At 39.5% G+C, this 27007-nt stretch overlaps 2 protein-coding genes across 2 annotated transcripts in view; both read left to right on the top strand.

Moving 5' to 3' along the window:
* The window catches only part of LOC137339933 (ligand-dependent corepressor-like), a 65178-nt gene extending 48293 nt beyond the window's left edge, over nt 1-16885 (top strand). Inside the window, exon 7 of the mRNA XM_068002022.1 lies at nt 14737-16885. Coding sequence (XP_067858123.1) covers nt 14737-15697 — 961 coding nt within the window. The 3' untranslated portion in view covers nt 15698-16885. The remainder of the gene's footprint in view (nt 1-14736) is intronic.
* Nucleotides 16886-17087: 202 nt separating this feature from the next.
* LOC137339932 (uncharacterized) overlaps nt 17088-27007 on the top strand; it is a 47331-nt gene continuing 37411 nt past the window's right edge. Inside the window, exon 1 of the mRNA XM_068002021.1 lies at nt 17088-17176. The gene's annotated coding sequence lies outside the window, so the exon portion shown is untranslated. The remainder of the gene's footprint in view (nt 17177-27007) is intronic.

Here is a 27007-nt window from a genome sequence, read left to right as displayed (position 1 = left end):
AAAACTGTGGCAAATGGAATTCATTGTAGACAAATGTGAGGTCATCTACTTTGGATCAAAAAAGGATAGAACAGGGTACTTTCTCAATGGTAAAAAGTTTAAAAACAGTGGATGTCCAAAGGGACTTAGGGGTTCAGGTACATAGATCATTGAAGTGTCATGAACAGGTGCAGAAAATAATCAATAAGGCTAATGGAATGCTGGCCTTTATATCTAGAGGACTGGAGTACAAGGGGGCAGAAGTTATGCTGCAGCTATACAAAACCCTGGTTAGACCGCACCTGGAGTACTGTGAGCAGTTCTGGGCACCGCACCTTCGGAAGGACATATTGGCCTTGGAGGGAGTGCAGCGTAGATTTACTGGAATGATACCTGGACTTCGAGGGTTAAGTTACGAGGAGAGATTACACAAATTGGGGTTGTATTCACTGGAGTTTCGAAGGTTATGGGGTGATCTGATCGAAGTTTATAAGATATTAAGGGGAACGGATGGGGTGGATAGAGAGAAACTATTTCCGCTGGTTGGGGATTCTAGGAGTAGGGGGCACAATCTAAAAATTAGAGCCAGACCTTTCAGGAGTGAACTTAGAAAACATTTCTACACACAAAGGGTGGTAGAAGTTTGGAACTCTCGTCTGCAAATGGCAATTGATACTAGCTCAATTGCTAAATTTAAATGTGAGATAGATAGCTTTTTGGCAACCAAAGGTATTAAGGGATATGGGCCAAAGGCAGGTATGTGGAGCTAGATCACAGATCAGCCATGATCTTATCAAAAGGCGGAGCAGGCATGAGGGGCTGAATGGCCTACTCCTGTTCTTGTGTTCCTCTGTAACAGCACCAGCAAACCTTCCCGCAAGGATATTGGTCCCAGCCCTGTTGAGGTGCAACCCGTTCCGCCTGTACAGGTCCCACCTCCCCCAGAACTGGTTCCAATGCCCCAGGAATCTAAAGCCCTCCCTCTTGTGCCATCTCTCCAGCCACGCATTCGTCTGCTGCACTTCCTATTTCTGTACTTGCTAGCGCGTGGCACCGGGAGTACTCCTGGAAATTCTGTGGTATCGGAACACAGGAAAGTACAGGACCGGAAAAGTCTCTGCCATCAATCTGGCCAAAAACTGATATGTCTCACTCTCTGAAATAGCTATCCTCAAATTTTTCCACACTATCTGCCTCCTTGGGCAGACCATTCCAGGGAGTGATCCCTCTTCAGTCTGAACAATTTTAGTTTTAAATGTGAATTTGTTGGCTGCTTTGGGCCATTCAAACAGCCATGAAAGGCTCAAATGTACTCTTACTCTGTGATCTATCTCTGCTGAAAAAGCATGTCATTTTATAGCTTTTTATTCCCCTCACCTCTTTTTCTAGTTTTCTTTCTCCCTTTCGTGAAGGCATTGACTCCTTTCTAGTTTATGGTCAACTTCCTTACTGGTGCCCTCAGGTAACTCAGCACAAAATGAAGATTGAACCATGTCGCTTCCTGGTCTCTGAGTGAGTTACAGATTGGCTTAGCCAGCTAAGCCATCAGGAGAGCCTTCGAATCATTTTAACTCAAATTGTTGGGATTTTCTTGAACAATACAATAATCACAGTATAATGGTGATGAGGACTGCTCATCTTGTGGTTTGTCATGGAAGTTATAAGTTGCTTTTATATTTTAATTTGAATTCTGGGAGCTCACCTTCAAGGAGCCAAGTCCCAGTGTTTATACTTTTAATTCTGCCTTCCATAACACAGCTGACTCATAGGGGGCAATTTTAACTTAATCCGTCCTTCGGAAGCTGATTGGATCGGGTGCAACGCTGGTTTTACACCCCGCCCGATTTTACTGTCCATTGAAGTCGATGAGTAATATTGGGTGGGGTGTAAAACTGGTATTCCACGATCTTATCAAATGGCGGAGCAGGCACGAGGGGCTGAATGGCCTACTCCTGTTCCTATGTTCCTATGATTCCCACCCAATGAGTTAGGTTAAAATTACCCCCTTAAGCTCAGATAAAGCTAGGTCTATGAGTCTACAGTTGAGGTCTGGAAAATTCTTTTAACAGCATAAATGCCCAGAGCTGCTCACTGATGTTGAACATCTGAAATACAAATATAAAAAAGTGCAATATAAAAGTAGCTCAATTGTCTTAATCCAAGTCATAAAGGATTTTTGATTGAATTTTCCTTTTTGTCAGTTTTGTTATGATTAGTTATTGCGATTTCACTTATTGCAGATAGGGAGAAAAAGAGAGAGGCATGGTTTTCTGGGCTTTACATTTTGACGTGACATGCCAGAAGGTTATCGTTAGGATTTTAATGAAGCCTCGTGGTGAGCGTACAAGAATTTACATAAATCCACATAAACTGTGAAAAACACCTTTACAGCTCTAATCTTCCTGAATTTGGGTTGCATATGGAGAGAGCATTTGAGCTATATAACACTAGGATAAAATATGGTGATGCTAGTGATTGTGGTGGGAACAATTTGACTTAATTTAAAGTATCTGACACAAAACATATTGGGAAACATTTAAACATTTAAAGAATTTTGGCTCGTGTGATTTCCTCCCTCGCCCGTAGCATATATACTAAGTAAGTCTAGTAACAGCATTGGTATCTATGCTACAAGCAATCTAGATATGCCCTGTAACAGGTTAACCGATCTGTAATCTCCCTCTCCCCTACATATTTTGCATCCAAACCATCAGTAGATTGTTCTGGGATTTGGTCACAATATTACCAATGTTTATGTCAATTTAAACATTAAAATTCACAACTTCACATTTGCTGTTAGGTTAGCCAGTTTATAATTTGTTGAATAAAGATGTTGTGATGCTGGTGCCTGTATGTCAGTATATAGAAGCAATAAAGAATAGTATTGCGGTGTAAAGTTATTTCAATTATTGTCATTGTACTGGTCCCAGATATTGGAGTTTGAAAACATTCAAATTCATTGGAATTCTACAAAAACCATGTACTAATGTAATGCTTGTGTACCAGGTTTTTGCTACTGGTGTCCTTCAGTGAAATTGTGGGACAGAAATGAGGGTCAAAACACTGACTTATAGGTTGAGAACTGGTATCAGTCACTGGTTTGCTTACGTTCCAAAAGCTGTAATTTATCTTTTGTATGTGGGCAGCCATCAAATGCAAATTTGTTAAAAGCCTGCATGAGAATCTGAGCGGCAAGCAGTGCATGTAGCTTGTTGGAATGACTTCACTGGTCCCCCAGGCCAATTACACTACAACTGTCACTCGGCTGTTTCTAAATTTATTGGCCTCAATCCAGTGGACCATTGCTAATTTGGAGATCTTGTAGCATTTTAAGATCATTTTACGTTCTCCCATCATCGGCTGTTTTCATAAATATGAATAACCTAACCGTCGTTATTCTAACAGCAATAGAAACCTAATTTGGATGGCCCTCGCAAGCTGTCCCTGGATTTGTTGATTCCATCTCTGTCTGGCCTACTAAATGTCTGGAGCCATTTTAGTGTGTTCAACGTCTTACATTTTTACTCAGTGACACAACTTTCTGTATTAACCTCATGAATATTTATAACATTCTATTCATAGTAACCAGGTCTCTCTGATGCACTGTTCTCAGCCGTCCAAGGTTAATATCAAAGTTCTACTCTGTGATTGAATGGACTGTGCACTAAAATAGAGAAGAACGGCTGAGTTCTCCCAATAACTCGGTTAGTAAAACCATAGAGTAACTGAACCTCAAAGATTCTAAGTTTGATTCTTGACTCTGATTACATAGCCCAATTGGTGTCAGTGCCCTTAAGTTAGGGGCAGGGCTGGCAAATTAATTTTATATGGTGGGCCTAGGGAAATAGGCAATCCACCTAACTAAAGGAGCCAGCATCACAGAACCTCCTTTAACAAGAGCCCTCTGTAAGGAGAAGTTGGGCCTTTATTTACTGCGCCAGTGCTTATAACAGCAGGCAGCACAGAGTACCTGCCTCAGTGACAGGCTCATTGCACCACCAGAATCTTTACCACTCGCCCACTGCACAGCATCCAGGAACCTGTCATAACCAAGAACCGTCTCTCCGTAGCACCAATTGGGCAGATTCATCTATCTGCCGCTTACTATACTCTAGTTCTAGAGTACCACAAGCTTCTCATTGATTAGTTCCACTGGCAATAAAAGAATGTCCTGCGACAACAAAGCAACTATCATCGGATGCTTGAGAATTAACAGATTATTACCCGGGGTCCTAGGTAATAATCTGAGCGTGTGGCTATTACGGATGGTGGCTGGGAATTGGGGTGGGGGAAGGGGATGATCATCTGTCAGATTCATATGCAAGAAATCTCAGTCTGCGAGCCAGATGAAAATGTTCCGTTGGCCAGATTGAGCCCACTGGCTGTACGTTTGACACCTCTGAGTTAAGGAGAGGAAAATCAGCCAAAAATTCCTGTTCCTGATGACTATCCAGTGACCCCAGCTGGAAAGTGCTTGTGTGTGGACATTGAATGAGGGCAGGATTGGGCTTGGCTATAATGATCCCTGTGGTTGAAAAGCCTGCTCACACTCACTGTCTAGACTTGTATGGAAAAAATGGTCACTTGAGAGAAGCACCTAAAGGCTACCTGAGTTGACTCCTTCAGAAAAGGAGGAACATAAGAACAGGAGTAGGCCATTTAGCCCCTCGAGCCTGTTCCACCATTCAGTGAGATCATGACTGATCTGTGACCTAACTCCTTGTACCTGCCTTAGCCTCATATTCCTTAATACCTTTGGTTAACAAAAATCTATCAATCTCAGATTTAAAATTAACAATTGAGCTAGCATTGACTGCCGTTTGCAGAAGAGAGTTCCAAACTTCTACACTCTTTGTGTGTAGAAGTGTTTCCTAACTTCATTCCTGAAAGTCCTGGCTCTAATTTATAGGCTATGTCTCCTAGTCCTACACTCCCCAACCAGCGGAAATAGTTTCTGCCTATCAGTTTCCCCTAATATCTTGAAAACTTTGATCAAATCACCCTGTAATCTTCTAAATTTCAGGGAATGCAACCCTAGTTTGTGTAATCTCTCCTCGTAATTTAACCCTTGGAGTCCTGGTATCATTCTAGTAAATCTACACTGCATTCCCTCCAAGGCCAGTATATTTTTCCTAAGATGCAGTGCCCAGAACTGAACACAGTACTCCAAGTGTGGTCTAACCAGGGCGTTGTATAGCTGTAGCATAACTTCTACCCCCTTGTATTCTAGTCCTCTAGATATAAAGGCCTGCATTCCATTAGCCTTTTTGATTATTTTCTGTACCTATCTATGACATTTTAATGATCTATGTACATGGACCCCTAAATCCCCCATTGTTTCAAGCTTTTCACCATTTAGAAAGTACTTTGTTCTATCCTTTTTAGGTCCAAAGTGGATGACCTCACACTTACCTACATTGAAATCCATTTGCCACGGTTTTGCCCATTCAATTAATCTATGAAACATAAAAAATAGGAGCAAGAGTAGGCCATTTGGCCCTGCTCCGCCATTCAAAATGATCATGGCTGATCGTCTAACTCAATACCCTGTTCCCGCTTTTTCCCCATATCCCTTAATCCCTTTAGCATTAAGAAATATATCTATCTCCTTCTTGAATATATCTAATGACTTGGCCTCCACTGCCTTCTGTGGTAGAGAATTCCACAGGTTCACCACCCTCTGAGTGAAGAAATTTCTCCTCATCTCGGTTCTAAATGGCATACCCCGTATCCTGAGACTGTGACCCCTGGTTATAGGTTCCTCATCCATTGGGAACATTCTCCCTGCATCTAGTCCGTCTAGTCCTGTTAGAATTTTATATGTTTCGATGATGTCACCTCTCATTCTTCTAAACTCTAGTGAATAGAGGCCTAGTCGACCCAATCCCTCCTCATACGTCAGTCCTGCCATCCCAGGAATCAGTCTGGTAAACCTTTGTTACACTCCCTCCATGGCAAGGACATCCTTCCTAAGGAGACCAAAACTGCACACAATATTCCAGATGTGGTCTCACCAAGGCCCCGTACAACTGCAGTAAGACATCCCTGCTCCTGTACTCCAATCCTCTTGCAATGAAGGCCAACATACCATTCGCCTTCCTAACTGCTCGCTTTCAGCAACTGGTCTACAAGGACACCCAGGTCTCATTGCACCTCCCCTTTTCCCAGTCTATCAGCATTCAGATTATCTGCCTTTCTGTTTTTACAACCAAAGTGGATAACCTCACATTTATCCACGTTATACTGCATCTGCCATGTTCTTGCCCACTCACCCAACTTGTCTAATTGACATTGGAGCCTCTTTGCATCCTCCTCACAGCTCACATTCCACCCCAGTTTTGTGTCATCTGCAAACTTGGAAATGTTACATTCAGTTCCCTCATCCAAATTATTGATATACATTGTGAATAGCTGGGGCCCAAGCACTGATCCCCACGGTACCCCACTAGTCACTGCCTGCCACTCGGAAAAAGACCCATTTATTCCTACTCTCTGTTTCCTGTCTGTCAACCAATTCTTTATCCATGCCAGTTTATTCCCCCCAATCCCATGTGCTTTAATTTTGCACACTAACCTCTTGTGTGGGACCTTATCAAAAGCCTTCTGAAAATCCAAATACACCACATCCACTGGTTCTCCCCTATCTATTCTACTAGTTACATCCTCAAAAAACTCCAGTAGATTTGTTAAGCATGATTTCCCTTTCATAAACCCATGCTGACTTTGTCCAATCCCGTTAATGCCTTCCAAGTGTTCTGTTATCACATCTTTTATAATAGATTCTAGCATTTTCCCCACGACTGAGGTTAGGCTAACTGGTCTATAATTCCCTGTTTTTTCTCTCCCTTTTTTAAATAGTGGGGTTACATTTGCCACTCTCCAATCTGTAGGAACTGTTCCAGAGTCTATAGAATTTTGGAAGATGATCACCAATGCATCCACTTCCTTTAGTACTCTGGGATGTAGATTATCAGGCCCTGGGGATTTGTCAGCCTTTAGCCCCATTAATTTCCCCAGCACTTTTTTTTACTAATACTGATTTCCTTCAGTTCCTCCCTCTCACTAGACCCTTGGTTCCCTAACATTTCCGGGAGGTTATTTGTATCCTCCTTTGTGAAGACAGAACCAAAGTATGTGTTTAATTGTTCTGTCATTTCTTTGTTCCCCATTATAATTTCCCCCATTTCTGACTGTAAGGGACCTACATTTGTCTTCACTAATCTTTTTTCTCTTAACATATTTATAGAAGCTTTTACATTCAGTTTTTGTTTCCTGCTAGTTTATTCTCATGCTCTATTTTTCCCCTCTTAATCAATCTCTTTGTTCTCCTTTGCTGAATTCTAAACTTCTCCCAATCCTCAGGCTTGCAGCTTTTTCTGGCAATTTTATATGTCTCCTCTTTGGATCTAATACTATCCCTAATTTCTTTTGTAAGCCACGGTTGAGCCACCTTTCCTGTTTTATTTTTGCGCCAGACAGGAATGAATAACTGTTGTAATTCCTGCACATGTTCTTTAAATATTAGCCATTACCTATCCACCTCCATCTGTTTTAGTAAAGTTCCCCAATCTATCATAGCCAACTCGCACCTCCTACTTTAGCAATTTCCTTTATTTAGATTTAGGACCCTAGTTTCGGATTCTACTATTTCACACTCCATCTTAATGAGGAATTCTATCATGTTATGGTCGCTCTTCCCTAAGGGACCCTGCACAACAAGATTGTTAATTAATCCTTTCTCATTGCACAATACCCAGTCTAGGATCACCTGTTCTCTAGTTGGTTCCTCAACGTATTGGTCTAGAAAACCATCACGTACACACTCCAGGAATTCCCCCCCCACAGTATTATTGCTAATTTGGTTTGACCGATCCATATGTAGATTAAAGTCACCCATGATTATAGTTGTACCCTTCTTGCATGTGTCTCCAATTTCCTGTTTACTGCCCTCCCCTACATCTCCACTACTGTTTGGGGGCCTATGGACAACCCCCACCAACATTTTGTGCCCCTTGGTGTTTCTTAGCTCCACCCATACAGATTCCATATCGTGATTTTCCGAGCCAATATCCTTCCTCACTATTGCATTGATTTCCTCCTTTACTAACAACGCTACCCCTCCTCTTTTCCCTTTTTACCTGTCCTTCCTAAATATTGAATACCCCGGATGTTCACTTCCCATCCTTGGTCACCCTTCAGCCATGTCTCTGTAATCGCAAATATATCATACCCGTTAATATCTATCTGCGCTGTTAATTCATCTACCTTATTGCGAACGCTCTGCGCATTAAGACACAATGCCTTTCGACTTGTCTTTTTACGATTGCTAGTCATCTTAGTTTTATTTTGCACTATGGCCTTATTTGTTTTTCACCGTTTTCTCTGCCTTCCACTATTGCTTCTTCCCTTTCTGTCTTTTGTTTCTATCCTTGTTTCCCCCTCCTCTGTCTCCCTGCTTAGGTTCTCATCCCCCTGCCATTCAAGTTTAACCCTTCCCCAACAGCACTAGCAAACACCCCCACGAGGACATCAGTACTGATCCTGCTCGGGTATAACCCGTCCCACTTGTACAGGTCCCACCTTCCCCAGAACCAGTCCCAATGTCCCAGGAATCTAAATCCCTCCCTCCTACACCATCCCTGCAGCCACGCATTCATCTGGTCTATTCTCCTGTTCCTATACTCACTAGCACATGGCACTGGTAGTAATCCTGCTTTTTAATTTATCTCCTAACTCCTTGAATTCACCTTGCAGGACCTCATCCCTTTTTTTAAACCTATGTCGTTGGTACCGATATGGACCATGACTACTGGCTGTTCACTTCGAACTCCGTCGCAGCTGTCGCGTGAAGGCCCCCGCTCCTTCTGCTCTGTTCCGCTCCTCTCAGCTGTTCCGTGCTCCGAAATCCCGCCTTTTTATGGGATGCTCCCTCTGCTCTGTTCCGCTCCTAGGAACATAGGAACAGGAGTAGGCCATTCAGCCCCTCGTGCCTGCTCCGCCATTTGATAAGATCATGGCTGTTTTCGGTATTAGTATCTCTCTGTAATCTTATGCTTCCATCTACACTGCTTACAATGCTGCCTATCTTTGTGTCATCGGCAAGTTTGGATATGTGGCTCTCTATCCCGTCATCGAAGTTGTTAATAAGTACAGTGAATAGTTGAGGCCCCAACACAGATCCCTGTGGGACACCACTAGTCACGTCTTGCCAATTTGAGTACCTGCCCATTATCCCTACTCTCTGTCTCCTGCTGCTCAGCCAATTTCCTAATCAGTTCAATAATTTGCCCTCAATTCCTTGAGCTTCAACTTTAGCTAACAGTCTCTTGTGAGGGACTTTATCGAATGCCTTCTGAAAGTCCATATAAACAACATCCATAGACATTCCCATGTCCACTATGTTATTACCTCTTCAAAAAATTCAATCCGATTCGTCAGGCATGACCCACCCTTTACAAATCCACACTGGCTCTATCTGATCAGCTGAAAACTTTCAAGGTGTTCAGTCACTCTATCCTTAATTATAGACTCTAGTAACTAAATTTCCTGACAACAGATGTTAAGCTAACTAGTCTATAATTCCCTGGTTTCCCTCTCTCACCTTTCTTAAATAGCGGATTGACGTGCAATTTTCCAATCTAAAGGAACGGTTCCTGAATCGATAGAACTTTAGAAGATTATAGGTGGGGCTTCTTCAATGTTCTCACCTACTTCCTTTAAAACCCTGGGATGGAAACCATCTGGTCCTGGGGATTTGTCACTCTTTAGTGCCATTGTTTTCTTCATTACTGTTAATTTGCTTATGCTAATTATGGGGAGTCCCCGTCCGATTCAAACTTGGGGTGTCGGACATGCTATCCTCTTCTTCTACTGTAAATACAGAGGCAAAGTAATTATTTAACATGGCCACCATTTCCTTATTTTCATTTACAGTATTACCATTATAAGTTTTTAAGGGGCCCACTTTGCTCTTGACCACCCTCTTTTTCCTAATATAATTGTAAAAGATTTTTGTGTTGATTTTGATATGCATTGCAAGTTTCTTTTCACAGTCCCTTTTTGTAGCTCTTACTATCTGTTTTGTCATCCTTTACTGTTCTTTGTATCTCTCCCGGTCACCAGGATCTGTGCTATTTTTTGCATTTTTGTGTGCTTTTTCTTTTAGTTTTATGTTGTCCCTTACCTCTTTTGTCATCCATGGCTGTTTTTGTTTGGCAAGTAGAGCTCTTGCCAAAAAAAAGACAAGAAAAATACAAAAAAAAGGGGAAAACGTGGAGTAATACTTTCTCTAACAAATAGAGTTAGAATTTGCAGCAATCCAGTTTTCATTCAAAGGTGCTGCTAATTGATATTCCTGAAAGTCTTAGAATGAAAAGTATTTAAAGCAAGAGGCAGTAACTGCCCTTATTCTGGAGTGGATCCTACTCAGTCAGGCATATACAATGACCATCATATTTTAGGTAGCCTGGATTTGAACATAACGGGTTATTTTCAGGGTGGCTGCCAGATAATTCTGAGAAACTAAGACCAGACAACCAGTTTAGTTTTCTAATGCTGGATTTATAAAAGTGCCATGCATATGCATGAGACAGAAGCCGATTGGACATACGCACGAGCAAAATGCACCCGTTTCACTCAGGTGATCTGACTGCGCACCCTTTTTTTCAAATACACCCGTTCCAGTTCTATTTTTGAACTGGAGAAAAATTGGTATACAATTTTTTTTTTACAAGAGAAAGTCTCTATGCATTTGTGGAACAGTCAGATCACAAAAAATAGGCATTGGTCATGTATACGTGAATTCAAAACATTTGCTTGGTATGATATGATTTGTAATGACTTTCACACGTGCGCACAGCTTTTTTTTAAAAATGCCCCACCTAAATTTGAACTGGGAGCAAAATGTAGTTGCCCTGCAGTTCTTAATAAATGGGCTGTTTCTAATCATATTTTTCTGTCCATTTGAAATTATTTGAGGGGTGAGTTTATCTAAATTCAGTTTTTCTGTTCATTTACTTGCTTTGAACCCTGTTGTGTGGTTTTCAGACTTTTTATGTTGCACAATTGGTGTAATAAGTTAATTTTATAATACCAAATTGCAGCAAAAAATGTACATAAATCCTGGAGTTTAATAGTGGGAGATCTGTTTGAGTGTATTGTGTTATAACATTAAGCTTGTGTGTATGTGTATGGAAACTGTTGGCAATATTCATAGAATTTCTCAACTGAATTTAATTTCATGGGGGACCATTTTCATGGAAAAAAATGTTATTTTTTTATTTTGGGGAAGAGTGGGTTATTTTTGTTGTTTGATACCACACACAAGTGATGTAAAGTGCATATCAACATCACTTTCATGTTTTGGCCAAAATAAATCTCATTACTTTCATTAATAATGCTCAGCAGCAAACAAGTGCTCAAAACCCTGACCTAGTCCAATCTAATTTACATTGGGGCCCTGATTGTGATGTAATGAAGGTTGAATTGTATCCTGTGAATGGGAGTTGTTCTGTTCAATTGCCAGAGACCCTTCATATACAGTACCAAGAATTTATGGGTCTATTCTCCTTTAGCATCTTTCACCACAGCAACCATATGAGACCTACAGAACACAACTGTCATTGCTAAGTGCCTAATCTAGGCAAAAATTCTGTTTCTTATTAGTTGTGGCACTGATCTGGATAGAAAATGTAGGATTGTAATTTAAACCAACCGAATGTGGAATTATATAGCTGAAACAAGTCAGAGAAAGTCACGCTTAAACCTGTATAATGCTCTGGCCAAATCACACCCTTGAATACTGTCCCCATTTCTGGTCACCAAGACACAAGGGAGACACGCACAAACATTGGAGACCATGTGAGAAGAGCCATTTGGCTGCTCCCTAGCATTAGAGGTCGGAGTTATCAGGAAAAGCTAGAGGAACTTGGGCTTTTCAGTCTTGAAAGGACCCGCCCGATCTTGTAGAAGTATGTAAGATATTAAGTGGTATGGAAAAGGTAAGTCCAGAAAATTACTTTAAATTGAATTGCTAGGGTAGGACTCGTAAAAGGCAATTTAGGATAAATACCAGGAAGTTATACTTCAAGCAAGCAGTGATCAACAGGTGGAATGGACTCCCGGATAGAATAGCGGAGGTGAAAACTCTGGAATAATTTAGGAACCAATTGGATGCTGTAGTAGCGGAACTTTAGGTCACACTGGGTGGATGAACTAAGATGGGCCAGATGGCTTGCCTCATCCGTAGAAAAGGATGTGTTTTGGGATTATAAAATAATCAAAATGAAGTGTTAAACTAGAGGCCAGAGCAAGCAAAGAGTATAATTTTAAGGGATCGCTGTTAGTCAGATTTTGCTTGGCTTTTTTTGTTTTTGTCTATCAGTGTGACAGAAAAATTGAATAGTGAAATGTAATATACCTTACTAACTGTTTTTAGAACTGAAAATGAAGGCAGTGGATAATGTCGTGAGTTAGCTCACTACTTATCTCACTGAACTGGATCAAGTCTGAACTAATGAGGCATAATTCTCTCTGCCAGCTGTGAGGATCCAAAGTGAAATTTATCTTGTTGGTCCTTAGAGCAAAACGACCTACAATTCAGCATAGATTGGCATTCATGGGGGCTACAGGATATCTGGTGTGAGCAATGTCGTACTGGGCTGCTTTCATGCAGTTGTTAAAAAGTAGAGGGATCTTCACCATGTAGCTAACCCATGCTTGAATGTAGGATCTAATAAGGATCCTTTTCTTTTCTCTCCCCCACTATATATGTACAACTACAAGGACCCCACTAAATTTTGATACTTTTCTTCCCACAAATCTGACCTGTTGCTATCAAATTTGACTCCTGTGCATGTATTATGGAGTCTGATTTGAATACACATCTAGTAAGAAGGTATGCCTTTAGGTGGGCATCCCTGCGGTTAATATTCTACAAATATAATGAATTTTTAAAACTGAAATGTGTGCAAATGATACAGTTTAGTATTTCTTCACTAATGGTGCTATCTAGAAGAAGTTCTGAACCTATGGTGCAAAACATAACCAAATTCTCAAAAGGGTAAACGTATCAAAAATGATAGTGAAATTGGTGCAATATGCAAACCAGATTGGGTAAGTGAAAATTATTTGGTTAATGGTAATCACTGATTAGCAATTCAAAATGTTGCTTTTAGATTTAATAGAGGTGTTCAAAATCACAAAGGGTTTTGATAGAGTAAATAAGGAGAAACTGTTTCAAGTGGCAGAAGGGTCATGTAACCAGAGGACACAGATTAAAGGTAATTGGCAAAAGAACCAGAGGTGAGATGAGGAGAATTTTTTTTACACAGCGAGTTGTTGTGATATGGAATGCACTGCCTGAAAGGACGGTGGAAGCAGATTCAATAATAACTTTCAAAAGGGAAATTGGATAAATACTTGAAAGGGAAAAATTTGCAGGGCTATGCGGAAAGGTTCAGGGCAGTGGGACAAATTGGATAGCTCTTTCAAAGAGCCGGCACAGGCACGATGGTCCGAATGGCTTCCTGTGCTGTATCATTCTATGATTCTATGAATGTAGTACGAAAGCAGTAGTATATGATTCCTAAATGGCTCAATTGGTTAAATAGGTTTGTTCCTGGTCTGTGCTGATTTATCTGATCGCAGTAGGGGTGCTACAATTGGCGTTTGTACCCTTGGCTTGTAGGGGAGAATTCAGTCAGGGTTCCCACTCTTGATTGCTATCCAGTGACCCCCACTGGAAAGTGCATCTGTGTGGATGAGGACAATAATGAGCCGAACTGTGATTATAGAATCTTACAGCGCAGACGGAAGCCATTTGGCCCTTTGTGCCTTCGCTGGCTCTTTGAAAGAGCTATCCCATTAGTCCTACACCTCTGCTCTTTCCCCATATCCCCGCAAATGTTTTCTTTTTGAGATCTGTGATCATATAGCCTGTCAACACTCGTTCCCAATGCTCAAATATGAAGAGTGGCCCCTTGGGCAAAATGCCAAAGGACACTTGGTACCAGTGGAACTGCACCTTAGCATGAGTCCGGCTTCAGGAGTGAGTGAAGGGAGAAACAAGAGAAAGAAATTGGCAGGAAAAAGGTGTAATACGTATGAAAGGAGTAATCTGTGTTGAAGTCTCACAAATTATTGGGAACTTTCCTGTTTTAGCTTCATCCGAGACTTAATAAATATATTATTTGTTAAAAGTTTATTCCTTAGTTTTGGTGGAAGTGTGGCTTGCACAAAGCTTTAAAATGTTTATTTAAATATATGGCATTAAATGTTTAATCATGCATCATTTGGCTGACTCTTTTATTACTTGTTTAGTGGTAACGTCACATTTGTTACACTAAAATCAATTTTGTATTTGTAGAGTGACAATATATGTTAAGTTGTAATGTGCAATAAAGCTACTGTTTGTAGATTATTTGCGCGAGTCATTTCCTCAACAGGAATTTGTGCACCCTTTTTAAAAACAAAATGACTGCCCTTACTGCTGTATTATTTTTATATTTTGGGGTAGCTTTGATTCCAGTGCCTCAGTTTGAGCTATTTCAGACTGTTGGTGAATATTTTCTAACCATTTTATAAATAACTATCAAACAAAAATTTTTTTAATTGATGCAGATGTTGAGGTTGTTAAATTCTATAGATTCATAAAGTGATGTTACCCAAGCAAGGTCTTCTAATAAAGGAGTGATCCCATCCATCCCTTCCTGCCTGTGCAAGTCCTGCTCACCTGAGTTTCCTTCCATCCAATCCTAGGCGTCCTGGGAGAGCTGGCCAACAGCAATTGGACTGCGAATCGCAAAGTATTGAAGGGGCACTTCCAAAGTCGCTAAGAAGCATTCAGACCATGACGCAGGACAATTATGGATCTTCTGTTATTCTCAAAATACCAGTGACTCGATCAGCCCAAAAGGGTGAGGAACCAGTAAATAAGAATGAGGCATCTACTACACCCAATTTAGGACCAGCATCACAGCACCGTGGACAGCACTTAGTACTAGCCAGAGAGGCCCCTTGGGCCAAACCACATTATGAATTCAATTTGGAACATGTAAAATTCAGGGGAAATGATACATCTGCAGAAACCAAGGAACCTCCTGTCCATCAGGTTACATTTCAGAGAGGATTAGTTCAGACAAAACATGATGGGAAGAAAGACCAAGGCCATTTAGCTTCAGTGGATTTGAAGATACCACAGGTTCGGGGAATGGATCTCTCTTACGAAACCAATGTCACAAATCATTACACCTATAGCCCATTGCTCATGAATTCACAGATTGAAAGCGCACTTCACAGGAAACTCAGAGTGATCCTTCCAAAGCAGAATTTGTGGCACAGGAAAGGGGTGGTGAGCTTGGTTGAGGGAGGACATGATTCCTGGGGCTCAGATGTGGACCAGCCTACCTCTAGTAAGCAGCAGGCCACATCTGACATAGAAGGCGACTCGAAGCAGCCCAGAAAAAAGCGAGGACGCTACCGACAGTACAACAATGAGATCCTTGAAGAAGCTATCACTGTGGTGATGAGTGGGAAGATGAGTGTCTCGAAAGCACAGAGTACCTACGGAATCCCTCACAGCACCCTGGAGTACAAAGTGAAAGAGAGGCTGGGTACTTTGAAAAACCCGCCAAAGAAAAAGCTGAAACTCCTCAGTCCAGAGCCCCAAGAGTTGGATGACGAGCTGGAACACAGTCCTAGCAATTCGAAAGTTGAGTAGGGTTTTGTGTTGGTGCTAGTACTTTTTCGTATCTGGGTGAGCACTAGTGTAGCACAGCAACAATTCAATAATACAACATGATGGGTGTGGAGGAGGGGGGATAAAAAGGGAGAGCTCCTTCGCTATTGAAAATACCAATTGCTACCTATTTAAAAACTAGCAAACTTTACAGCAGTACAAAAGCAAAATACTGCAGATGCTGGCAATCTAAAATAAAATCAGAAAATGCTGGAAACAGAGTTCTGAGGAAAGGTCATCGACCTGAAACGTTAACTCTGTTTCTCTCTCCACAGATGCCGCTTGACCTGCTGAGTGTTTCCAGCATTTTCTATTTTTATTACAGCAGTACTACCCTGGCCCAGCAAAAAAAAAGAAAAATTCTGAATATTATCTTTTCTAAATACTCTGAATCTTTGTGCATTTTTTCAATGCAGTAGCAAAGGAATTTATACTGAACATGAGACAGACTTCTGAAACACTAAAGTAGCAGTAACAAGATGAATAGCACTTATAGCAGGATCAGCACTGAACACTTACGCAGCTTTCTATAAAATAGAATTGCTAAATTGCACTGTTTGTGGCATTAGCGTTTCCTGCTGTCCATCAGTTCAAGAAATGCAGTTGACATGAAACTGATAAGAGATTTATACCCTGTGTATTCATATTCCAGCATAGAAACAAATCAAGAATAATTGTCCCAAACTATTTCCTGCCCCTTTTTAATTTTATTTTGGAATTTAGTACATCAAACCATAGAGTCAGTGTTTTAAATTTTAAAAATTCATAGAAAAATGGGGAATTTGCTTTACATTTGACTTCCTAAATGATTTTGAAGTAGAATGTATAATATCTAAATACAGAATTGTGCAATAAAGGAAAGGATCCCATTTAGTCTTGTTTGACTTGAACTGGCAGCGAGAGGAAATATTATACCATCCAAGGCTGGTAAGGTAGGCTTTCTATAATGCTTTGATTCCGCCCAAGAAAAAATAAATAACGTTAGGAAGGAAGGGCAAAGTGTCCGTAATTTCATTGCTTGCCTTTTGATACCCAAGCATTTGCTGGTGCGAAACCTGACTGGAGGGGTAGGGAGGAGCTTCAAATGAAAATAAATTAAGTAATTGGAACATATTCTTGGAGCTAACTATGTTTTTTTTATGTATTTATACAATTTTATACCAATTCTTGCCTTTAATTTTTGTCATCTAATTAAATAAATCAGGCAAATGCTGCCGTCTTCTAACAGTCAGCACAAGCTGCAGATTGGCAGCTGTAATAACCAGTCGGGAGGTGGGCTCTGTCATTAGCCAATCGGGGAGACATGGGCGGGACTTCTCAAGTCCCTTGTACCGCAGCTTATGGACTCCTGGGATGTTACTGTAGTGTATTTTAATTTTAATTTATGTCTTTGACAAATTTCCCTTAATGGAGTTCAACGACAATGGAATGATTGTGAACTGGAAATCATCTATATGAAATGTAAGTTCATTGTAAAGATTTAATGCAGTAAGCTCAGGAGAGAGAGTATGGCTTTACTGTTGTCTTGCTATTTTGACCCACTTATCTCTTTAAAAAGGATGTGCTCATTCCCATGTCGTATAAATTATTATTTTTTAAACTCTTAACAAATTGAGATGGATTAGCAGAACGTAAGGTGGGGTGCACAGAGTAGCCTAGCTGTATCTGAATAAAGAACGTTTTGTTACGGCTGCGCTTTTATTTGATATTATCTGGAAACAGGCCTAGCTAGAGGCAGCGAGGAGCACAGCACACAAAACCACAAGAGGTTGTACCTCAGTACGGTCACCCCCGCCCGCCTCCGCAATTCATGTTAATCACCAAATTTTAGCTTTGCAAGGTTAGTTAACCTGTCAATGCTTGTTAATAACCCCGTTTCAGTGTTATCAAGTTAAGGACTAAATATTGGAATCCCTTCCTTCACCAACATTTCCTGTTTGACAATTACTGTAAAATTCGGTGTATAAGTTCAATGTGAGTATAAATGGGAGCCTTATATTTTAGTGATGCTAAACAATATGCAAGTCTTGCTGTAAAAGCATCTCTATACTTGGAAATGTTTTTTAAAATGATCAAATTTAGACTCCTACGCAGTGAGGCTTGGATCTGTCTTCACCAACATTGGTTATTTTCATGCAATTTTTTTTCAGATTTGGAGCACTAGAGCATGTAGAAACTTCTTTTTTTAAAAAAATACTCACAAATTTTGTAGTATTTATCATTGAGAGAAGTTCTTAACTTGGCACTATAATTTGCTAACATTCAATGGAGCTACTAGCTGATCGTTTGGTAAGTTTTAAAGCTATAGTATACGTTTTGAAATGTTGTCTTTGTGTTAGTTCAAATTTGATAAGTCCATTTGGATTGCATTCGAAAGAGCGAGATTTAATTTCAAAGTAGTGAGATTTAATGGCCTTAATTGTGGGCCCCACAAGAGGGCACAATTGTAACTTGTACAGATTGATTAGGTAAACCCTCGGCTACTTAGAACTGCTCATATGACGATGGCATAACTTTCCCCCACCATCACCACCCTGCCATCTGAGGATTAGAAAGAGTTTATAGGTATAAAGTTGTAGCTACTTAGCATTATGCAGGAACTAAAATATTTCTAATCCAAAAATGTGGAGCATTGTTTGCATTCTGTCTTAGAGTGGCAGGTAATGTAAAAAAAAATGAAGTTTTATAGCACTCTAATTTCAGGAGAGTCATGTCAATGCAGGATGAAAAGCTATTTGCTGCACTAGTATAACTGCAGAATTGGACAATGAACTGACAAAATCGGAACTAGTAGAAGTATTCAGTGTTGACAAGTAATTTTTTTGCATATATTTTCATTGTTAAATGACTTTTTAAAAAAAATCAAATCTGTTCAGAACATAATCTCCTTAATTTGTTTTTAAAAAATCAGAAATGGGGAAATGATGTTAGCTAAGTTTGAAGAGCACAACATATAAACTAAAGAGTTAAAAATTGTATTTTAAATTGGTTTGTATCCTTGGCATAATTTAAATTTATACCATGTATGTTGGGTTGGATAAAAATTGTGGGATAAGATTGATATTTCCACAAAGTAACTTTATAACAATGAATTTTAAAATGAGTTTGTCTAAATTTTTATTCTAAACACACAACGGGCAAAACTGAAAGGCTTATTAGATAGGTTGTCCTTATTGAGGAATAAAATTGGTATTTCACTTTATTCTTATTATACATGCCCTCTATATCAGAACTCCTGTGTCTTAAGATATAAACATGGTAATGTTGGCATTATGGTGGTGCAGCCCGTTGTAGCATCAGAGAGTGGTAGGATTCAGGCTTGATTGCCTGCTCCATTAAATCCAGTTTATGTTCTCAGGTTTGCTGCTGTGGTAAAATGTTGGTCTGGTGGCCAATCACTTCCCCACACAGAAGGAAAGGAAGGAACGAGAGAATATCTAAGGGGCATTTATTGCTGGCTTGCTGTTGTGAACTTGAACAACAATATTGTTGGAGGCTTGCCCTAATTGTAGGAGATGCATGGTAAAGTAACATCTGCACAAGAAGAAAAAGGAGCCAAGAGGATTTTGTAACGCATGGATATAGTGCGTCTGATGCTGTCATGTGTTTGTCTGAAATTCCTTTCGGTGTTTTATTAGAGGCATTAATTTAAAATAAATAGGTTGTGTCTCTACTCAGATGGTAGAGAGATGGGTTTCAGAGGAATGCGCTAACTGTGACATTTCAGGGCTTAATGTAGGAGATCAACAGATGGCATGGGAGGTACGTCCTTGAGTTAGTCTTGCATGGATTCTGGATGGTCCGAACTTGATGGATAGAATGACCTTTTCTCGCTCTGGATATGTATTCTTATGAATGTTGTTTTACCTTACCCGCTGCTGCAGGTCATCCTTCCTGCCATTTTCAAATTCTAAATGAAATTTAACTAGAATGATGAGGAATTAAAATAAGCTATTTATACACTGTTGTGAATTGACTAGTTTTGAGGAGTAATATTTGTTAACCTAGGATTTTTTTTGTTCCAATGTTTTAACAGTGCAGTACAAGAGGGTGGCTTATTTGCTGTTGAATCACAGTGTGTACTGATTTTCTTGATCGAGTGTAGTTGTAGTGCTGACAAATCATGAAAAGAAGTCACAAAATCAAAGCAGTATATTTTGGTTTTAACAAACATTAGTTAGGTTTTGTGGGTTCATGCACCCACTGAATAACATAGTTCAGTATTAGTCACTGTTAAGAATCAACTGATCTATTGGCTACATATCAATGGGATAGAATCATTGATACTTCAGTTCCTGTTGATTCAAAGTAGTTGACAAAGAAACCAATGCTATGCAGATAACTTTTATCTACATAACCGAAAGGCAGAGCCATAGAAATGCAGTGGTGCTGCCTAAAAGGCAGATTGTTTTAAACCCTCTAATTTTTCTATGGATATTTCATTGGACTGCATACACATTTTATTTATTTTTACTGGAAGGAGGGGCATTTAACATTTGCATCTAAACAAATGAAATGTTGCTCAAGCTGCAACATGTTTGCCATTAGCATGGCAGTACACCATGGTGCTTTTAAATTTACTTAACTCTTCACATCTTGTTTAATCTTTAAGTTCAGTATACCAGGTTATTCATGGTAGTTTTTAAACAACTTCCTGGTCTTCCTGGACTGGAGAATTGCAAATGTTACACCCTTGTTCAAAAAAGGATGTAAGGATAAAACCCAGCAACTATAGCCCAGTCAGTTTAACCTCAGTGGTGGGGAAACTTTTAGAAACAATAATCCAGGGTGGAATTAACAGTCACTTGGAGGAGTGTGGATTGATTAGGGAAAGCCAGCATGGATGTGATAAATGCAAATTGTTTTTAACTAACCTGATTGAGTTTTTTGATGAGGTAACAGAGAGGGTAGATGAGGGCAATGCAGTTGATGTGGTGTATATGGACTTCCAAAAGCATTTGATAAAGTGCCGCATGGTAGGCTTATCAAGATTGCAGCCCATGGAGTAAAGGGGGCAGTAGCAACATGGATACAGAATTGGCTAAGGGACAGGAAACAGAGTAGTGGTGAACGGTTGTTTTTCGGATTGGAGGAAGGTGTACAGTGGCGTTCCCCAGGGGTCGGTGCTGGGACCACTGCTTTTCTTGATATATATTAATGACTTGGACTTGAGTGTACAGGGCACAATTTCAAAATTTGCAAATGACACAAAACTTGGAAGGATAGTGATAGACTTCAAGAGGCTACAGACAGGCTGGTGGCATGGGCGGACACATGGCAGATGAAATTTAACACAGAAAAATGCGAAGTGATACATTTTGGTAGGAAGAACAAGGAGAGGCAATATAAACTAGAGGGCACAACTCTAAAAGGGGTACAGGAACAGTGAGATCTGGGTTTATATGTGCACAAATCATTGAAGAGGTGGCAGGGCAGGTTGAGAAAGCGGTTAAAAAAGCATACGGGATCTTGGGCTTTATAAATAGAGGCATAGAGTACAAAAGTAAGGAAGTCATGATGAACCTTTATAAAACACTGGTTTGGCCACAACTGGAGTATTGTGTCCAGTTCTGGGCACCGCTCTTCAGGAAAGATGTGAAAGCCTTAGAGAGGTTGCAGAAAAGATTTACTAGAATGATTCCAGGGATGAGGGACTTTAGTTACGTGGATAGACTGGAGAAGCTGGGGTTGTTCTCCTTGGAACAGAGATGGTGAGAGGAGATTTGATAGGTATTCAAAATCATGAAGGGTCTAGACAGTAGATAGAGAGAAACTGTTCCCATTGGTGGAAGGATCAAGAGCCAGAGGACATAGATTTAAGGTGATTGGCAAAAGAACCAAAGGTGACATGAGGAAAAACTTTTTTACACAGCAAGTGGTTAGGATCTGGAATGCACTGCCCGAGGGGATGGTGGAGGCAGATTCAATCATGGCCTTCAAAAGGAAACTGGATAAGTACTTGAAAGTAAAAAAATTTGCAGGGCTGCGGGGAGAGGGCGGGAGAATGGGACTAGCTGGATTGCTCTTGCATAGAGCCGGCGCAGACTCGATGGGCCGAATGGCCTCCTTCCATGCTGTAACCTTTCTATCATTCAAGGTGTAATGCCAGATGCTTAACTGGAGACCATATTAACAGCCACTACTTTCATTAATGTACAGACATATATTTGTTAAGAAGAAAAGGCACCATAAAGTTGCCTAAGTTTGGAAATACATAAGCTGATAACTGGTGCCATGCAGGCAAACTAACGAGCAGAATGGCGCTCAGAAGTCGCAGGCTCTGACCGATGTTCTTTTGGGGTCCCAGCAGCAATCTAGAGGGACCTTAATGTGTGACAGAGAGCTGCTCCAGGCCTTTTGTTGAAACAACACGAACTCTAATCATTTCAACCTGCGTAGGGTATAAATGAGGCATTAATGTGAGAGTAGAGTTTTTATTCCAATCACAGAGATAATTGTGATAAGAAATTTAATTATAGATGCTTTTATTAAATTGGGCATTTTGATACACCGTACCCCTTTTTTCTTAAAAGTCTGCATTTCCAAAATTTTAAAATATGTTGCAGTAGTTTTCATGCCTCATTTGTGATTAGTTATTTGTTTTTGTGCATATAATAATTTTGAAATAATCAGTACGTAAACGGGCTGGGGAAATTTCTGGAACCTGACAGCAATTATCAATGCTAGCATGTGGCCTCCTTGGAGCAGATGACGACTGTTGTTTTGTGCTGACTGCATGTTTGCTTCAGTTACCAGGTGCATTGAAGTTTTGTCATCTGATGTGACTGCCTTAAAAACACACAATTGCGTATCTTTAGGAATAGCTAACATTAAAATAATTCCTCGGCTTCTAAATATAAGAGGGTGGTGACATGAAGCTGCAAGTTAACAAAATATATACAGGCCAGAGAATGGCTTGGGGAGGGATCTAAATCAAAACAAAAGAAGATAGTAGATTGTATGCTAGTGCTCACCTAGAACACAGCTCATGTCAGTGAAATGGCTGACAGTATTGTGCTGTGCATGTACTGTAATTGTCTTAATACTTCATACCTAATTATGCACAACTACTTCACATCAAATGGTGAAAATGGTATCTTCACTGTAATATTGTATTAATACAAGACTTTCTCACCTCTGTATGATCAGTAGCCTTATAGCCTTATTTATAAAGATTCATAACCCATTATAGCATATTGTAGTAGAAGTTTACTGCAGATGATTTTAGTTTGATGTATTTAAACACTACTCCTCATTCACTTCCTTTGTTAAAGCATTAATTTTCCCAAGAATTGCTTACAGAAACTGCTTGGTTCCAGTAACGTAACATCCAACAGAAAAGACTTCTGAAAACAATGGGTTTTGAAAAACTCTAAAACACTTGTGCAGCTTACACTGATATATAATTGCCAGCTTTCTATATCCTGGCTTTAAAATAGTCTGTCAGACAAGCAAATACCAACTTCAGCCAAAATGTTTTCAGGATTTCATATTGTTTTTTTTGGAGAAGAAATCTTAAGGAAGAAGCTCTCCAGAATTTTTCATATCCATTTCTTTTTGACTTTGGAAAAAATTCTGTTGAATTATTTGTGACATTTTAAATTAATTTATTATTAAATATAAAGTGAACTGGCCAGCCTCTGCTTCACTGATTTTATTTATTTATTTATTCTAAACCACTAAAATGAAGTGGTAACTTGTCATTTTTTCTTTTTGCAAATGCTAACTATATCAATCTTTTTTGGAGAGGTTTAATTATTAACTCACAACAAAAAAAATATTTGAGACCAGTGCTGGAGCCATGCATTTTCTGGTGGTGGTTGTCTTTTTTTTGCAATATAAAGAATGTTTGAAATTGAGAACATCTACTGTTACTTCCTACCACATTGATTATCTCTGGCCTTTAGACTGTAACATTTGGCAACCCGAGAACTGTATTCACAAAGACATTGCCTGGCTCAACATAACTTGCTGAATTTTGGGTGGCTTGTTTCTGTGCTTGCAGTTTGCAAGTATGGACCCAGAACATTTTCAGTTGGGGTGAGAAAGAAAGGAAAGAAAAGAGGGAGAATAATGGAAGCAGGGACGTTCTACCCCTGTTTGTTATGACTTTGCATGAATACTGTAGTGTTAAAAATAATGCAGTAACATTACTAAGAAACAACTGGGCACACCATCCTGTTAACAGAAATGAAATCCATTCTAAATCAAAAGTAAAAAGCACTTAAAAAAGTTTGTCACTGAAGAAAAATGCCATTAAAACTACCTATTTAACTAGATGTAATTTCATTACTGTAGCGTTCAGTATATTGGTTGCATCAGCATAATTGCACCCACAATAGGAAGACTAACAATTCTCTTTGCTAGAAAATGAACAGGGTCATCAGTATTAGCGGTAACTGGAGGACATCGTGATGTGGTCTAATCCCCAGGTAAATTGCCTTTTTACTCGCCCTTCTTCAATCACATAACTTGTTAGAATTGTGGGAAATCTTAAAACTTGTGAAGAGTACTTTGTGAAGTGAGCTTGACAAACTTAATGCCCCAGAATGAGGTCGGTTACCTGCTCTCTTGGCCCTTACTGGTACATATATAGGGAGATAGTGGAAGGATTTCCCACCTTCACCAAAAGAAAATCCTTTTGGTGAACGGACCTGGATCCACTCGCCCCCATTAAAAGGTGTGAGTCAGTCCTGAGATCTGTATTAAAAGCTGATATTACATTTGATAATCCAGTTCCTATTCGTTATGGATCCGCACTGTATAACTGATCCTAATTTGACATTAAATTGGCAACCTCACTCAGATGGCCATTGGGAAATGAAAAAAAAAATCACATTGGTGCTGTAGGGGGTGTTCTGAGTTTTGGACTGAGTCGTGTTGGGGCAGAGTATAAGAAGCTTTATTCTATATCTAACAGTCATGTACTGAATCTGGCAGTGCTTGATGCTAGCACTGGGTGCTTCAGATGGAAAGTGTTCCATCCTGCAGCACCAACATCTCCCATTCCTTGAGCACAAAACAAATCAAAATAAAAATAGTAATATTGATTTGTTTTCTATGAATGCTAGGCAAACTACATTCATTCTTTGCAAAATGGCATCATCTGTGGTGTGTTTTCAAAGAAATCAGGAGCAGAACAGTATTGTAACCCAACAGCAACAACTTGCATTTATAGAGTACCTTTTAACATAGAAAAACGACTCAAGGTGGAATTTTTAAAAAAACATTTAAATTTGCAAAAACAAACATCGCCCAGTTTTCTTTGAAGCTGGATGGGAAAAGCATTATCGAAACAAGATATATATCAAAACGCATCCTGCATGAAAACATGCCTTAGTGATGCAGTATGTTGGAGCACCATAGTAGTAATGGGAGCTTAATGTCCCAAAATAAGGTCAGTTACCTGCTCTCTTTGCCCTAACTGGTACATGGCATAGGGAGATAATGTAAGGGTTTTCTACCTTCACCAAAAAAAAATCCTTTTGGTGAATTGACCTGGACCCACTCGTCCCATTACAAGTTGTGAGTCAGTTCTGAGATCTGTATTAAAAGCTGATTATCCATTTGTTTTCATTCTTCCTGGACACGTAGTGTTCAATCTTATACCTCATGCAGATTTCTTTAAAAGGTAATTTGCAAGCATCAGCTCCTTAGGAATCCTGATCCATTATTACAAAGCTAAATACACAGGTTCTGTGTGCCTCTTTCAGGTGGTGTTGCTTGAACACAGTGTACAGTATATCAAAATTTTGATATGTTGCAGGGATAGATGGAGTAAAAGCTCTTATTCCTTTAATCACTTTATAATGTTTTTTCTTCTAGTGTGGGTCCCAAAGTGTAATTTAATTTAATTGTGTTTGCAGCAAATCATTGCAAATTTTGAAACCGACTAGGAATTTCCCGTTCCAATCAATTATCGACCCATTTTCGCAAATGTTTTTCTTTTTCAAAATTCTGACACGTCAAGATTTTGTTTTAATGTAATTTTGCCTCATAAGTTGTACAAAGCACATTTTTTGTCTGACTTCTAATCCAGATATTGGGTTGCCTTGGAAACTGTGACAGAGGCTTTAAAGAGCTGTTTTAAGTCAGAAGCAAGATACCTCATTTGTAAAACAAATGAGGTGGCTAACGGTGCAGCATAACTGTAAAGATTAGGGCAGTCTTCGTAGCAGTGACTATATTTAGAACATAATTTGCCAAATTATTTCAGACCTGCATGCTCTAAAAATTGCAGCTTTATTTTTATTTTGCCTTAATTTTAAAAAATTAAGGCGTTTACCATTGCTGGAATCCCTTTTTACGTTTCCTAACGGATATATTAAACAAGATTTTTTTTCTCTATCTGAGAGGGGATTAGAGTTGTCAAAATTCTCTGTAGCAGATATCCTATTTCATCATTATCGTCATGCTTTGCTCTTCACCAAGTTCTTGAGGTTAATTTGAAGTGACATTGATTCAGTATTATGTCCAGAATGGATTTATTGAATGGTGTGCCTCGCCCTGCAAGGTATTGTTACTGTGTAAACTTTCTTTTTATAAAAAGAACTGTATATCATTTAAAATCTGAATCTGTTTTGAAACATAGATGGTAGATTGAAGTGTGTAATGTATGTAAAAATAGAGCAGAATGAAAGCAATGATTACTCTTAACAGTGCAGTATTTTTCAAGCGTTTATGGACTTGTATCACTCCTGTACATTTCGATGACCAATTGCTCACTACATTTCTCAGCTTTATTACCTACAGTAAATTAAGTAATGCCCACTGTAGTGTAGTATTTCACAATACTGTTTCTAATGCATTCATTTTCATTTTGCTGTCATACAGGCGTTGTTTTTTGAATATTTCCCCCTTCCCCAGGCAGGCTTCCTACATGCAGAGGTCTTCAGTTTGTATCAAAAGTACTTTTTAATATTATAATTCATACTGTCATCCTTGTCTGTGTTGTCACTAGGTTTATTTAGTGTATTGGTACCAACAAGCTGTAGGGAAAAACTACATTTAATATGTTTTAATGGTGTGCCGGTACACATATATGATGTTAATTCATCATCTCAAATCGCTTCCATCCCCTCCACCACCAGTGACTGTAGTAACTATCAGTACTTCTCCTGGTGTTACAAAACTCCAAATGCTCTGTGCAGACACAGCCCACTTTTGAGAGGACAGAATTTATAATTGCATTCTGAGTGTTTTTCACCATTCAGGTGGACATAATGTGAAAGTTTCTCACTCCCACCATCATGTTTTATTGAAATCCTAGTGACAATACTGTCTGTATTAAGT

This window comes from Heptranchias perlo, chromosome 21 (genome assembly GCF_035084215.1).
Source record: "Heptranchias perlo isolate sHepPer1 chromosome 21, sHepPer1.hap1, whole genome shotgun sequence".
In the NCBI taxonomy this organism is placed as follows: domain Eukaryota; kingdom Metazoa; phylum Chordata; class Chondrichthyes; order Hexanchiformes; family Hexanchidae; genus Heptranchias; species Heptranchias perlo.
This window is presented reverse-complemented; position numbering and strand designations above follow the sequence as displayed.